Source organism: Felis catus, chromosome E3, assembly GCF_018350175.1.
Source record: "Felis catus isolate Fca126 chromosome E3, F.catus_Fca126_mat1.0, whole genome shotgun sequence".
Classification (NCBI taxonomy): domain Eukaryota; kingdom Metazoa; phylum Chordata; class Mammalia; order Carnivora; family Felidae; genus Felis; species Felis catus.
Genome location: NC_058383.1, coordinates 17,361,443 through 17,375,937, shown reverse-complemented (window position 1 = coordinate 17,375,937; position 14,495 = coordinate 17,361,443). Strand labels below are relative to the sequence as shown.

General features: G+C 51.2%; 2 protein-coding genes across 4 annotated transcripts; one reads left to right on the top strand and one right to left on the bottom strand.

Annotated features, from left to right (window-relative positions):
- Positions 1-150: 150 nt before the first annotated feature.
- Positions 151-2,359, bottom strand: VKORC1 (vitamin K epoxide reductase complex subunit 1). 2 transcript variants are annotated; one of them, XM_003998638.6, is made up of 3 exons: positions 2,025-2,268; positions 1,116-1,225; positions 151-614 (listed from the first exon to the last, which is right to left on the bottom strand). In XM_003998638.6, exons 1-3 carry the CDS (start codon positions 2,195-2,197, stop codon positions 406-408), a joined length of 492 nt encoding a protein of 163 aa, XP_003998687.1. In that variant the 5' UTR covers positions 2,198-2,268; the 3' UTR covers positions 151-405. The 2 variants fall into 2 exon arrangements, with proteins under 2 accessions (XP_003998687.1, XP_019676243.1); XM_019820684.3 differs by lacking the exon at positions 1,116-1,225 and having other exon boundaries at positions 509-614; positions 2,025-2,359.
- A 7,040-nt stretch (positions 2,360-9,399) lies between these two features.
- Positions 9,400-13,699, top strand: BCKDK (branched chain keto acid dehydrogenase kinase). Of its 2 annotated transcripts, XM_003998637.5 has the most exons (12): positions 9,400-9,555; positions 10,115-10,498; positions 10,621-10,689; positions 10,781-10,891; positions 11,207-11,254; positions 11,335-11,454; positions 11,537-11,635; positions 11,828-11,901; positions 12,220-12,348; positions 12,440-12,529; positions 12,995-13,153; positions 13,244-13,699. In XM_003998637.5, exons 2-12 carry the CDS (start codon positions 10,304-10,306, stop codon positions 13,386-13,388), a joined length of 1,239 nt encoding a protein of 412 aa, XP_003998686.1. In that variant the 5' UTR covers positions 9,400-9,555; positions 10,115-10,303; the 3' UTR covers positions 13,389-13,699. The 2 variants fall into 2 exon arrangements, with proteins under 2 accessions (XP_003998686.1, XP_006942187.1); XM_006942125.4 differs by lacking the exon at positions 12,995-13,153.
- Positions 13,700-14,495: the final 796 nt, after the last annotated feature.

The following is a 14,495-nucleotide window of genomic DNA, read 5'->3' as shown; positions in this document are numbered from 1 at the left end:
TGCTGACTCCACACGCTGGAGAAGGGACTAACCACCCTTCTCAGGCAGGCCCTCCACTCTCCCTCTGACTCATCCTTCCACTCCAGAGGAGGCAAGACTGGGGGAGGCTCAACACTAGGGTTCCTCGTAGACAGATGGCTCAGACTTAGCTAATTTATTTAAGAAATTTTATTGCTCAGAACCTTCTCTCCTTGGGCAATGGCAGGAGCTTTGGAAACCAGTCCTTGGGGAGAGAGACAGAGGCACTAGGGTTGAGGAAAGAGTGTGGCACATTTGGTCCATTGTCCTGTGTGGGAGTATGGTGGGGTCAGGTTGCAGACTTTTATAAGGACAGAGACAGGGCCCCCTTGGGCAAGGCTCACATGCCAAAGCAGAGCATGAGGTCAGCCTGGCTTGGGTGAAGGCTCAGTGCCCCTTGACCTTGCCCTGGGGTTCCTGGACCTTCCGGAAGCTGAGTACCACCAGGCCCACATTGATGGCATAGGTGGTGATGCAAACGATGCACAAATCATAGAGTACGAAGAATAGGATCCAGGCCAGGTAGACAGAACCGGCAAGAGACACCAGGGAACTCAGCACCAGCAGGATAGATGCCCAGCGGGCCCGGAGGCAACCTGCAAGGCAGACAAGGCTCAGGCATGGGCTTCAGGGACTGGCCACCTCTAGAATACTGCCTTGACTTCATGGTACCACCCAGATATCAGGGGCTGCTGGGGAAGAATCTCCAAACTGAGAGGCTCTGATGAGCCTCACGAAGGCTTTGGTTCTCCTATCTGTTCATTGATCCATGGAACCCAAATAGTGAATTTTCCTGCTGAGCTCTACATGAAATGAAAGAGAAGCAGCCCTTGGATTCCTCCCAGAGAGTAACTTCTGAGTCTTTTCCATAAAACTGGGGTCCTAGGAAGTCTTTAAGGGCGCTTTTGGCTCTGATAGTAAGTAAACCAAGTGAAACACTTGTTAGTTCCTGCCCACAGGGTGTTCAGTGATGAGTAGCTTGCTGTCAAGTGTCTGGGTCACCATGATCATAAGGAATGGGGATGGACTGGCCAAGGGGGAAGGGGCCGGTTAGGAAGAGGAGGTGGGGCCTGCAGGGAATGGGCGGGGCCACTCACCTAACAACAGCTGTAATGTGTAGAAGATGCAACCGAATATGCTATTGGATTGATTGAGGATGCTGTCCAGGCCAAGCACATGTTCCACCAGTCCGAACCCCCGGCCCCACCTGGTGGAGGGGAGGGCTCAGGTTAGGAGTGCCAACCCAGTGCGTCCTGGAGGGGTGATTTCCAAAAAGCCACCCAGGCTGTACTTTCCCTCCCCCCGCCCCACCCTGCCCAATGCCCTCCTGAGTCCAAGGTTCGAAGGCCTCCTGGCTAGCTCAGGATTCCACGTCACTGCCCCTATCCTATCCTATCCTATCCTATCCTATCCTATCCTATCCTATCCCCAGGCCAGGTCAGGCATGGCCATGGCTCCACCATACACCCCTCTTTTCATCCTAGACCTTCAGTAATTCTTAAGATGGCAAGGTAGGTAGAAGGGTTGACTTGGCTTTATAATGCTACCAGAGACTGGGAATCCACTGCAGAATCTCACTGCCCTGGACCTCTAAATCTCCAGCTCCCTGGTTACATACTCCCCTCCTCGAGCATAGCCAGGCCCTCAAGCATAGCCAGACCTAACCACCTTATCCTGTTACGGCCATCCCCAAGACCTCAAGACCTTCATCAGTCCCCATACACTATCCCATTCCCCCTCCTGCCCGGGTACCGTTATTCCTTGGCATTAGGATCTACGTGCTTCTCCCTATGATAACCCCAGCGCCCGGCACTATCTGTAGCCCCAGCCCCAGGCCCCACACTCCTAACTCAGACACAAAGTTTCGCCAGGCAACGCCCCCTAGAGCAGCCCCGCCCCCATGCGTCCGCTCCCAGGGATCCAGATCCCAGGCTCCAGAATCTTTTGGCAACGTGGCCACTAGGACAAGCAGCCCAGTCCCCCAAGCCTCCTACTCCCGCTCGCACCTGGAGGAAAAGACGCGCGAACAGCTGATGGCGGTGCCCACGTCGCAGAGCGCGCGGTAATCCTGGTCCCGGGCGCGCGCCGCCTTCACGTGCAGTGAGTAGAGCGAGAGCACTAAGCCCGCGAGGCAGAGCGCGAGCCGCACCCATCCAGGGTTCTTCCAGGTAGCGCCCATGATTTACGGTACCTCCCGAGGCGCCAGCCCGGAGGGAACAAGCCACGGAGCAGGGGCGGGGCAGGATGTGGCCACGCCCTCTCCCGCCCCTCTGACTGGGCGATTGGCCTGACCGGTCTCGCACTCCCTGATCCACTGGTTGTTCCTAGTACTTGATGGGCGTGCTGGCAAGGTAGGAAAACAGGGAGGAATGCTGGGACTGAAAAACTAGATTAGGGATTAGGGGTAATTACCGAGCACAAGGCCTGTCAGGCATGATGGGAGTAGTAGTCCGAGCGGCCGCAGCGCCTCAAGGGAAATGGAGTCTCCGAGTTTAAAAAAAAAAAAAATTATATTAATGTGGCTAACAGTATAGCGCTTAGGCTATGCCAGACTCTGTTCGAAGCACTGGAACATCCAGGACCTAGAGACCAGCGGATCAGGGAATCCAGCGAATACTGCGGTCCGATCAAGAACCAGCATTTTCCCTGAAATTATTATTTCAGATACTATTAGCACTATAATCTCCAATCCTCAGTGCTTGCTCAACCATTCCCTCCTGCCGACCAGTCTCTCTCTTCCTCAAATTCCCAGCGCCATCACCACCGCCACACCCTTGACATTATCCTAACCTCTGTTTTATTGTGGCAAAACCTGAGTCTGGATCAACCCAACAGTCCCTCTTTTACAAGCCTTTGTTCGGTAGGCTAGCTGTGCTCTTTCCATCGCAATAATGGCATCTACTGATGACCCATTTCTCCTATACCTCTTCTTCCTTTTCATCTGCATTGAAACTCGGTTCTCTTTCCCCATTTTAGAAACAGTGACAAATCTCCCTTCACAATCAAGTTTTTGGGAAGATTTTACACTTCCAGTCTGTACTTCCTCACTTCTTCCTTGCAGCCCAGCACAACATAAACTAGCTCCTGCTCCCAAACACTCCCTTGACAACTGATGGCTGATGTCACCAGGATGTTAAATCCAATGGATATATCTGTATATATCTATATATGGGTATGTTTTCTAGTAATCTCTGCACCCAAAGTTGGGGGCTCGAACTCGCACTGCGAGATTAAGAGTCACATGCTCTTCCTACTGAGCCAGCCAGGTGCCCCTCCAATAGATATTTTTGAGTTCTTATCATTCTTGACCTCTCAACAGTATTAGTCACTGTTGAGCACTCCTTCCCAGGAACTTTCTCTGGATTCTGTGATATTTCACTTTCCTGATGGCTCTCCTCTCTCTATGGCAGTTCCTTCTCAGAGGCACTCTTCTTCTTCTAGGCAGCATGGTGGTAGAATAACAGCTCCCAAAGATGCCCATGTTCAAATCCCTGAGACCAGTGGATATGTCAGATTCCATGGCAAACAGGAATTAAGGTTGCAGATGGAATTAAGGTTATTAATCTGCTGGTTTTAATAAACTTTTTAAAAAGTTTATTTATTTTGAGAGATAGAGACAGAAAGTGAGCAGAGGAGGGGCAAAGAGAAGGAGACAGAGAGAACCCCAAGCAGCCTCCATGCTTTCAGCTTAGAGCCCAATGTGGGGTTCGATCTCACGAACCTGAGCTGAAATCAAGAGTCAGATGCTGAACTGACTGAACCTTCCAGGTGCCCCTAATCTGGTTTTAAAATATTATCCTATGGGTCCAATATAATCACAGGGGTACTTAAAGTGAAAATGGGCTGGGGTGGGGGGCATATGACTGGCTCAGTCAGAAAAGCACGAGACTCTTGATCTCAGGGTTGTGAGTTTGAGCCCCACCTTGAGTGTAGAGATTACAAAAAAAATAAACTTTTTTTTTTTTCAAAAGTGAAAAAGGGCAGGGGCACCTGGCTGGCTCAGTCTGTTGAGCATCGGACTTAGGCTCAGGTCATGATCTCACAGTTCATGGGTTCGAGCCCCGTGTCGGGCTCTGTGCTGATAGTGAAGAGCCTGGAGCCTGCTTCAAATTCTGTGTCCCCTTCTCTCTCTGCCCCTCCCCTGCCTTGAAAATAAACATTTAACATAAAAAAGTGAAGAAGGGTGTCAGAGGGAGGTGGGACTATGGCAGAAAGGCACAGAGAGATGCAATGTTGCTGGCTTTGAAGATGGAGGAAGGAGGTCATGAAGTAAGGAGTATGAGTGGTAAAGCAGGAAGAGGCAAAGAAATGGATGCTGCCTAGAGTGTCCATAAAGGAACTGCTGACGTCTTAATTTTAGCCCAGTGAGACCCATGTTGGACTTCTGAACTGCAGGACTATAAGACAAGAAATTCATGTTGTTTTAAGCCACTAAATTTGTGGTAATTTGTTACAGCAGTGATAGGAAACCAAAACAGAGGGCTAGGACTTAGGCCTCTCTTTCTATTATCCTGTGGGGTCAGGTCGGCCCTGTTCAGTGTGGGAAGAGACTGCTGAGTGGTATGAGTACCAGAAGGTGGGAATCATTGAGGACACACTGCTGTTCAACAAATCACCACACAAAAAAGAATGGCTTAAAATGATAACAGTCATTTTATTTGCTTTTACATATTTTATAGGTTAGGAATTTGGAAAGAGAATTTTGGCTGAGGAGTCTGGCTCCCATATTTGCAGTCAGATGATGGTTAATGCTGGAACAATGAGAGATTGAAGTAGCTGAGGGAGAACCTAACAGTTCTTTCTCTCTTTAAAAACATTTTTTTGATGTTTATTTATTTTTGAGAGAGAGAAAGAAAGACAGACAGAATGGGAGTGGGGGAGGGCAGGCTCCAGGCTCTGAGCTGTCCACACAGAGCTCAATGCGAGGCTCAAACCCACAAACCATGAGATCATGATCTGAGCTGAAGTCAGATGCTTAACTGACTGAGTCACCCAGACTCTCTCTCTCTCTCTCTCTCTCTCTCTCTCTCTCTCTCTGTAGTCTCAAGATCCATGTAGTCTCTCTATAAGGACTAGTTTGGGCTTCCTCCCAGCATAGCAGCCCCCAGGCTACAATAGTCAGCTTTCAAAATTGCTCTGAATGATTTCCATTTTCTAGTATTCACACCATTGTGTAGTCTCTTCCCATGCTAGGCAGGGTTGACCTGAGCCTGTAGGATAATACAGAAATTATAGTGTGTCACTTTCACAGCTAAGTCATAAAGATATGGCAGCTTCCACCTTGCTTCCTCTTAGATCACTGGCTCTGGGTGAAGCCAGTTGGTATGTTATGAGGACACTTAAGCAGCCCAAGGAAACAGTCCACCTAGTAAAGAACTAAAGCCTTTTGCCAACAACCAGCATTAACTTGCCAAACATGTGAGACAGCCACCCTGGAATTGGATTCTCCAGCACCAGTCAAGCCTTCAGATGGCTGTACTTTCAACCAACATATTGATTGCAACTTCATGAGAGACCATGAGCCAGAACCAAGCAGCTTAGCTTCCTGCCCGAAAGAAACTGTGTGACATAATAAATGTTTGTTACTTTGAGCTGCTATGTTGTGATAATAATTTGTTACACAGTGATAGTTGATTAATATAGGGCAGTCAGACTGCTTTCATGGGAGCTCAGGATTCTAGTACAAGTGCTCCAGGGAGCCAAGTGGAAGCTGCATCATTTTTTATGATTTAGCTTTTATTTAAAACTTTTTAAAGGTTTATTCATTTTTCAGAGACAGACAGAGCATGAGTGGGGGAGGGGCAAAGAGAGGGAGACACAGAATGTGAAGTAGGCTCAGGCTCTGAGCTGTCAGCACAGAGCCTGACATGGGGCTGGAACTCACGGACCGAGAGATCATGACCTGGGCTGAAGTCAGAAGCTTAACCGACTGAGCCACCCGGTGCATTTAAAGTCACATAGTATCCCTTTCACTATACAGAAGCCTCCTCAGTTCCAAAGGGAGGAACATGGAACTCTCTCTCTCTCTCTCTCTCTCTCTCTGAGAGATAGAGAGTCTCTCTCTCTCTCTCTTTTTTTTTTGAGAGAGAGAGAGAGAGAGAGAGAGAGAGAGAGAGAGAGAGAGAGAGAGAATCCCAAGCAGGCTCCACGCTCAGCACAGAGCCCAACACGGGGCTTGATCCCACAACCCTGGGATCACTACCTGAACCAGAATCAAGAGTCGGATGCTCAACTGACTGAGTCACCCAGGCACCCCAGAACTCCATCTCTTGATCTGAGAAGTGTCAAAGTCATATTCTAAGAAGTTCATGTGGGGCGGACCATTTTCAGAAATACAAACTGCTACACGGGGCAACATTATTTTCTCCCCTGTCTTCTCTTACTTCCTGCAGGTCACAACTTCCAACCTCTGAACAGATCTGTCTCCTGGGCTCCAAACCCCAGAGAAACACCTCTTAGATGTCACCATCTGGATGCCTCATAGGCCAATGAGATGCAATGCAATGCACCCAAAAGTGAACCCCTTACATTTCCCCAAACCTGTTCCTTCTCTGGAGTTTCCCATTTTAAATATGGCCCCTCCATCCACCTAAGCCACTCCTCTTGGACTATTTTCTCAATCCCTGTAATCTATGCAGACCACTACCCTGGTCCAAGCTACCATCACCTCCCACCTAGATAAATACAGTAGTCTCCTCACTGGTCTCCCAGGAATACTTGTCCAGCATCCACAGATTGATTCTCCATACTGCAATCAAAGTGATCCATTTAAAAAATTATGAGGTAGGGCACCTGGCTGGCTCAGTTGGTAGAACATGTGACTCTTGATCTCAGGGCTGTGAGTTCAAGCCCAGCATTTGGCCTGGAGTTTATTTAAAAAAAAAAAAAAAAAAAGATGATGTAGTTCTGTCACTTTCTGCCTTTAAGTAGTGTCCCATTTCAATAGCTCAGAAGATAAAGCCCCAAATCCCCTTCATTTATTTAACAAATGTTTATTGAGCACATGTTATGTGCCAGGGGATTGTGTTAGGAGCTTGGGATAAATTAGGAAACCAGAGAAATAGTCATGCTCTGGTCTTACATTGTAGAAGAGGAGGAAAAAACTGAGCAGTTAATATCATCCATACATAAAATATATAGTATGTTGTTAGTGATAAGTGCTACAAATAAAAGGTAGAGCAGAGTGAGGGGAATGGAGGTGACTGCAGTTTTGAACAGGATGGTCAGGGTGGGCTTCATTCAGTTAACATTTGGGCAGAAGCTTGAAGAAGGTGAGGGAGTAAGCTATGTGGATATCTTGGGGAAGGGTGTTCCAGGTAGAGAGAAAGCCAGTGAGAGGTTCTGAGGTGGAATGTTACTGTTATGTTTAGGGAGCAACAGGGAGGCCACAGTGGCTGCAGCCAGTGCAGGTGGGAGGAAAGGACAGAGAGGAAAGAGGGGAACATGTATTTTAATCTTTCTGTAAAATGAGAATAACAATAGTACCTGCCTCAGAGGGCTGTTATGAAGATGAAATTAATACACATAAGGCTCATAGAAGAGTGCCTGGGCAACGGTGAGCTCTGTATTATGAAACTCTAGAGTGTATTTCCAGCTTCTGCCGCCGGGTGGCAGCAACGAGTTAAGGCCGAGGGCTGGTCTAGCGCTCAGGGTTAAAAGGGGTGAAGCCCTGCCGAGACGCCACCGGCATCTGTGCTCCGGTGCACGCCGCGGCCGCGTTGAGCGCCGAGTTCTGGCACACTGCAAGCACTCTGAGTCCTCTGCTTCTCTGCGCGTGCTGTTCCCCCACCCCCAACCCTCCACTCCCCCCCACCCCCGACCGAACCACCCTTCCTTCTTCTTTCTTCCACCAGCCCAAGCCGTGCCTGCCTCCAGAGCTGAGTGGCCTTCTGGCCCCACTCCGGGATATTGCCACGATGCTGGGAAAGAAAGGATGGGAATGGTGTGGGGATGAGGGGGAACAGAGGAAATCCAGAGACTCAGGGAACCTTATCCTCATGGTTATGCCCACCTTCCCCCAATTCCTCAGGCAGGTCAGCCACAGTGAAGGGTCCCACCTCTGCTGAAGTTTAAAGACAGACTTTGGGCTCCAAAGATGTTGCCTGCTTCACTTAACACCATATTAATTTAAAAATTAAAAAAAGGGGCTCCTGGGTGGCTCAGTCGATTGAGCATCCGACTTTGGCTCAGGTCATGATCTCACGGTTCATGAGTTCCAACCCCGCATTGAGCTTTCTGTTGTCAGCACAGAGCCTGCTTCAGATCCCCTGTCTTGCTCTCTGCCCCTCTCTCACTCTCTCTCAAAAATAAATATTATTTTTTTTAATATTTAGAAAATACATAACCACGGTAAAGAAAAATCCAATCAGTACAAATCCAAGTACACACAAACACACACATGCTGAAAAGTCTCTCCCCAATCATCTCCTGCTTGAAAAAAGTAATTATTTTTTCACTGTCTTTCTGCATTTGGTTTCACTGACTCCCACTCTCCCAATCACTACTGCCAGAGGGTTCTGTCTAATGAGCAGATTGAATTAAAACCCTCAGTGACTTATTAGTACCTGAGGACAAATGCAGACTCCTTGCGCTTCATGATCTTGTTCTGGTCACCCCCTTGGACCCTTCTCCTTCCTAGCCTCCACATGGCTGCAGGTATATCCACAGATTGTCCAGGCTATTCTCTGTCCTGCCATACCCTTCCCACTCCAGCTTAGGCTCCTGAGTCCTACTCATGTTGTACCTGTACCAATGTCCCAGACCCTATTTAACGCTTCCATCCTGTGCAGCCCTAATCAGGATTAATGACACTGAAACTGTCTTTCTCTTTGGGGCAAGGAAGGGTCTACCTATTTGATTCAATACCCAAGCCCCTCTGCTGGCACAGAAAAGTTACCCAATCGGTGTGGCAGGTGTGAATGAATAATAGTAACATAGCCACCACATAGTGCTAATCCCACACCTGGCACTGTTCTAGGCAATTTACATATATAAACTCACATATCCACACGACAACCCCAAGGTTGATACATCCTCGTTATACCAACATGGAAACTAGACCATTGAGCAGTTTAAGTAAGTTGTCCCAGCTAGTAAGTGCTGGGCTGGGGTCTGAACCAGCAGTTTGATTTTCCATAAATGAGTCAAGAGATGGAAGGAGAAGGTTGGGACAGCAGGGAAAGAACCCAGGTAGAATTTGGTCTGTGTGCTTTGCATCTAAGGATCTTCCCGCCCTCTCTCATTTCGCTCCCAGAAACCCCATTTTATAAAGCAGGAAAGAGAGACCCAGGGCGACCACAAATAACTCCGAGAGACCTGTGGAGGGAGCCGTGGAATTTATTTGGGGGACCAGGAGCACGGGTGTAGCCGGTATGGGCTGGCTCCAAACTACAACTCCCAGGAGGCACCGGGCCTCCAAAGCCCACGCGACGTCACAGCGGCAGAGGGCGCAGGCGGCTCGGCTAGCCCGGCCGGTGGACTGTTGGGCCGTTTCGCTCGGACCTCGGCCCTGGCCCTGGCCCTGGCCCTGGCACCGCGGTAAGTGGAGCAACCCGCGCCAACCCTGCCTGCAGGGGCTTGGCGGCGCGCGCTCGTAGCCTCCGCCATTGAGCTGGGCTGTCGAGTGCGCGTGGACCGGGATGGCATCTACCATATAGGGGGGATACGGGCCGAACCAAGTGACCCTGCGGAGGGGAAACCCAGACGGCGACTCCCAGGCCGCTACTTTGGGGCAGTTGGGGGCACCATACTGTGTGCCACACATACGCAGACCACACTCGAGGGGCCCAGGTCTAAAGGACGCTGAGTAGGGGTCAACCCCGCCCCCTGAACGGGGTTCCCTAGGACCATAGGGAGCGGGGCGTTGTTTTCGGGCTGGACGAGTTTGAGGGTCCCCAACCCTCCAAACACCAGATAGAGCCTCAAGTTGAAGAATTGCCTTGGAAAACAAGGTTTACAGGCTCGGCCTGTATGTGTTTGGGAGGTGGTTGAATGGGTGGGCAGAGATTGCCCAGGTCTGATGATACCAGTGCCCACGTGGAGACATGGATTGTCTGGATTCGGATCTTTACAACTACCCCTTCCCTTTCCCTGACAGATGGGAACTGTTCCCTGGGGACTGAGCTTGTCAGCATCCTTGACCTGCTGTCGCCCCTGAAGTCAGAGAAGAGACCCTGCGGACCCACACACACACCCTGCCCTGTTTCGGGGTCGTGTCCTTGTATCTGGTACTCTGCCCCTAGCAGCCGCCTAGTCCGACAAAGAAACAAAGGAGCAGAGCAGAACGATGATATTGGCGTCCGTGCTGGGGAGTGGTCCCCGGAGCGGGCCTCCACTCCGGCCCTTACTGGGGCCTGCACTGTCGCTCCGGGCCCGCTCCACATCAGCCACCGATACGCACCACGTGGAGATGGCACGGGAGCGCTCCAAGACTGTCACCTCCTTTTACAATCAGTCGGCCATCGATGTGGCAGCGGAGAAGGTGCGCAGCTGGCAAGAAGCCGGGTCCGGAGCTGGAACGGGTGTCCAGGGAAGGGGTGGAGCTAATGTGGTGGGGGTGGGGTGTTGCAGATCCAGTGCTCAAAGCCCATCTGCCCCCTCCAGCCCTCAGTCCGCCTCACTCCAACCATGATGCTCTATTCAGGCCGCTCTCAGGACGGCAGCCACCTCCTGGTAAGATTTCTGCACCCTATTTCCCTCTTGGTCCCTGGAGCTCTGGCCCAGCCACTCATGTCCTGGCCCTGACTTCCCTCTTCTTTTCTAGAAAAGTGCCCGGTATTTGCAGCAAGAGTTGCCAGTGCGGATCGCTCACCGCATCAAAGGTTTTCGTAGCCTTCCTTTTATCATTGGCTGCAACCCCACCATATTACACGTGGTAAGGTGGTCTCAGGGGGCATGGGTTTCTGTAGAGGGGACCTTAGATGATTGTGCCCACTGCCCAAGGGGCATATTGGGAGATGGGACTAGAGTGGCAGAGACTTGTCTGCCAAAAGGTTTCAGGGCCATAGAAGACTCAGATCCAAGCCTTCAGAGGCCAAAGTTGAATATTCATGGAGGCTTAAAAGGCCATGATGGGAGTTTAAACCAAGTGAATTGGGGTGGATGGCAATCCCCTTGGGTAAGCATGGGTGGCTGCTCTCTACCCAGTGCCCACAACATCCCTGTGAATTCCCACACCTCTTCCTTGCAGCACGAGTTGTACATCCGTGCCTTCCAGAAGCTGACAGACTTCCCTCCGGTGAGGGCTGGGCCAGGGTAAGGTGAGGGGCTGAGAGGTCAGGGCTGGAACATCCATGCTTATGACTCTGTGGCCTATAGATCAAGGACCAGGCGGACGAGGCCCGGTACTGCCAGCTGGTGCGACAGCTGCTGGACGACCACAAGGATGTGGTGACCCTCTTGGCCGAGGGCCTGCGTGAGAGCCGGAAGCACATAGAGGTTAGGGGCAGCACAGTGGGCACCCAAGACTACTGGGGGGCCTGGGAAAGGTACAGAGTTTCTGAGACTCCACTCTTTACAGGATGAGAAGCTTGTCCGCTACTTCTTGGACAAGACACTGACTTCAAGGCTTGGGATCCGTATGTTGGCCACACATCATCTGGCGCTGCATGAGGACAAGGTGGGGTGCTGGGATCTGAGACCTATCAGGTGGGGCAGAGGGGACTGAGCCAGGGGCCCCCTTGGGCTGGGGACTGGGCCAAGGGCCTGGGGAGAGGTTTGGGGCTGCTTCAGAGGTCCAAAGATTGCAAGCATTTGGTGGCCAAGGTGTGGGTCAAGGTGCTGCTTAGTCTTGACTTCTTTCTCCTGCCAGCCCGACTTTGTTGGCATCATCTGCACTCGCCTGTCGCCAAAGAAGATTATTGAAAAGTGGGTGGACTTTGCCAGGTGAGGCTAGAACAGCTAAGGGGGTGGATATCTTCCAGCCCAGAAGGCTTGGGTCTGAGCCCTTGCCTAGGGCATGGTCTAGGGCAGGCTTTCTCAAATGTGGCACAATTAACATTTTGGGTCAGATAATTCTTAGGAGGTGTCTCATGCTTGTTAGGATCTTTAGAAGGGTGCCTGGCTTTTACTTAATACAACTCCTAGCTGTGGCAAGCAAAAATGTCTCTAGAAATTGTAAAATTTCTCTAGGGGTGGTGGGGGCAGAAATTCCTCCATCTGAGAATCACTGGTCTAGGTTTGAACCCTTGCTCCTATCTACAGACGCCTGTGTGAGCACAAGTATGGCAATGCCCCCCGCGTCCGCATCAATGGACATGTGGCTGCCCGTTTCCCCTTCATCCCTATGCCACTGGACTACATCCTGCCTGAGCTCCTCAAGAATGCCATGAGGTGGGCTGGCTGGATATGTTGGAAGGGGGCAAGACAGGAACAGGGGTGAAGCTGGGGTACCACTACCTACTGATCTTTCTTCCCTGCATAGAGCTACGATGGAGAGTCACCTAGATACTCCCTACAATGTCCCAGATGTGGTCATCACCATCGCCAACAATGATATCGATCTCGTCATCAGGTTTGCCCTGAGTGGGAGTTGAGCTGGGATGTATGGGGGTTCCAGGCACTGTTTCTGACTTGCTCTGTGACCTTGAGCCATACCTGCCCTGCCCTGAGACAAGATACACTTTGTTTCTGAGAATGCCATGAGCTGGATATGAATGGATCTGGGGTCAACTGGTTTCCAGGGCTCTGTGCTTGTCAGCAACTGAAAGGCCTGGACTGAGGAGTCAGGAGTAACCAGTCCATGATGCTGGCCTGAGAATAAATGTAAAATCCTGTGAGAAGGTATAAGCAACCAGTGGCTCAGCAGAAGTGAGGATGGAAGGATATCACTTATAAAAAATAATGCCTGAGGGTCCAGGTGGACTACATTCCATCTTTGGGTGGAGGGGGCAGGAAGGCTGACTTAGCACTATTTGCTTGGGAGGTAGTGAGCCCCCACCAAAGCTGAGCCAAGCCCATGTTATCAACATCCTGCCAGGATTTCAGACCGGGGCGGGGGAATCGCTCACAAAGACCTGGATCGGGTTATGGACTACCACTTCACTACAGCTGAGGCCAGCACCCAGGACCCCCGGATCAGCCCCCTTTTTGGCCACCTGGACATGCACAGTGGTGGCCAGTCAGGGCCCATGCACGGGTGAGGCCCCACCTGGCCACAATGGGAGGGTGGGGGTCCCCGGGAGACTCAAGCCTCTGAAGCCTCTGTCCTGTCCCCCATCCATTCTAGCTTCGGCTTTGGGCTGCCAACCTCACGGGCCTACGCAGAGTACCTCGGTGGTTCCCTTCGGCTGCAGTCCCTGCAGGGCATTGGCACAGATGTCTACTTGCGGCTCCGTCACATCGATGGCCGAGAGGAAAGCTTCCGCATCTGACCCCACAGCCCTTGGCCTGCTTGCCTGCCTGGCCCGGGCTGCACACCCTGCCAGGACCTTCTGGGTGAGGCAGGGTACCACCCTGCTCCACATGCTGCTGCATCTGGGGTCTTAGGGCCCCAAATATATGGAATTACATGGAGCCCGGTGCTGCCCCTCCTCTACAGAGGTCCGTTGCCTCCCTGCCTCCAGGCCTTGGAGGAGAGGAAGTGGGGACCCTTGAGGCCTCCAGCACCAGCTCCGTTATTCTTGTTCCTGGGGAACCCCTACCTTGACTGCTGTTTGTTATTAAAGTTCACATTTTGAATGCCCTCTTGGGCCCCGTGTGTGGGGAGCGCAGGTGAGCTTTGGTTTCCACCCTATTCTGGTTCCCTGGGCCCTTGGGTTTAATTAGCTCATGTCTTAGTCTCTAACTGTCCTGACAGCCTGGCAGGCTATGTATAGAATTGCCCCCAAATCTCTTGCACATTTGGTTTGGCGGGAGCTGGGATGGCTCTGGCAGTTTGTGCAAAGACCTTTCATTCATTTCACTTAACAAATGTTTCTGGGTCCCAGATAATTTTGAAGGCCCAACTTGGCCCAGCTTCTGGCCTCAGTTCTGACTCTTCCCTTCCTGGCAGTCACAGGTTCTGGAAGTGAAGGTCACCAGACTGGGCAACCTGAGCCACCTGATTCCTGAGCCTGAGTAAGGTTAAAAATACTGCCTGCCAGCTGTGCCTGCTTCTGCCAAGGAAAAGGAACACACAAGATTATACCCTGGCAGGTGCCAAGGGACAGTGGGGCATTGGTAGGGAGGGCTAAAGGAAAGGGCTCTAGAGAGCAGGTGGGACCCAGGGTAGGGGAAGACAGGCCTGAAAGCCTGCTTTGGTGGGACTGGTGATGGAGGTGGGGGATTGAGGGGAGACAGGAATTGTATCTGGAGGTCAAATGCCAGGTGGTGGAAACCACAGTGACTTACCAGACTGAAAATCCTGCTGACTGCAGTGCAGGGGGTCAGGCTGGAGTACAGCCAAGAAGCATGGGCTTTTTACTGCAGGCAGCAGTGATCCATGGACAGATTTTAAGCTAGGAAGAGATGTTTCCATTTGGATTTCGTAGAAGCAGATG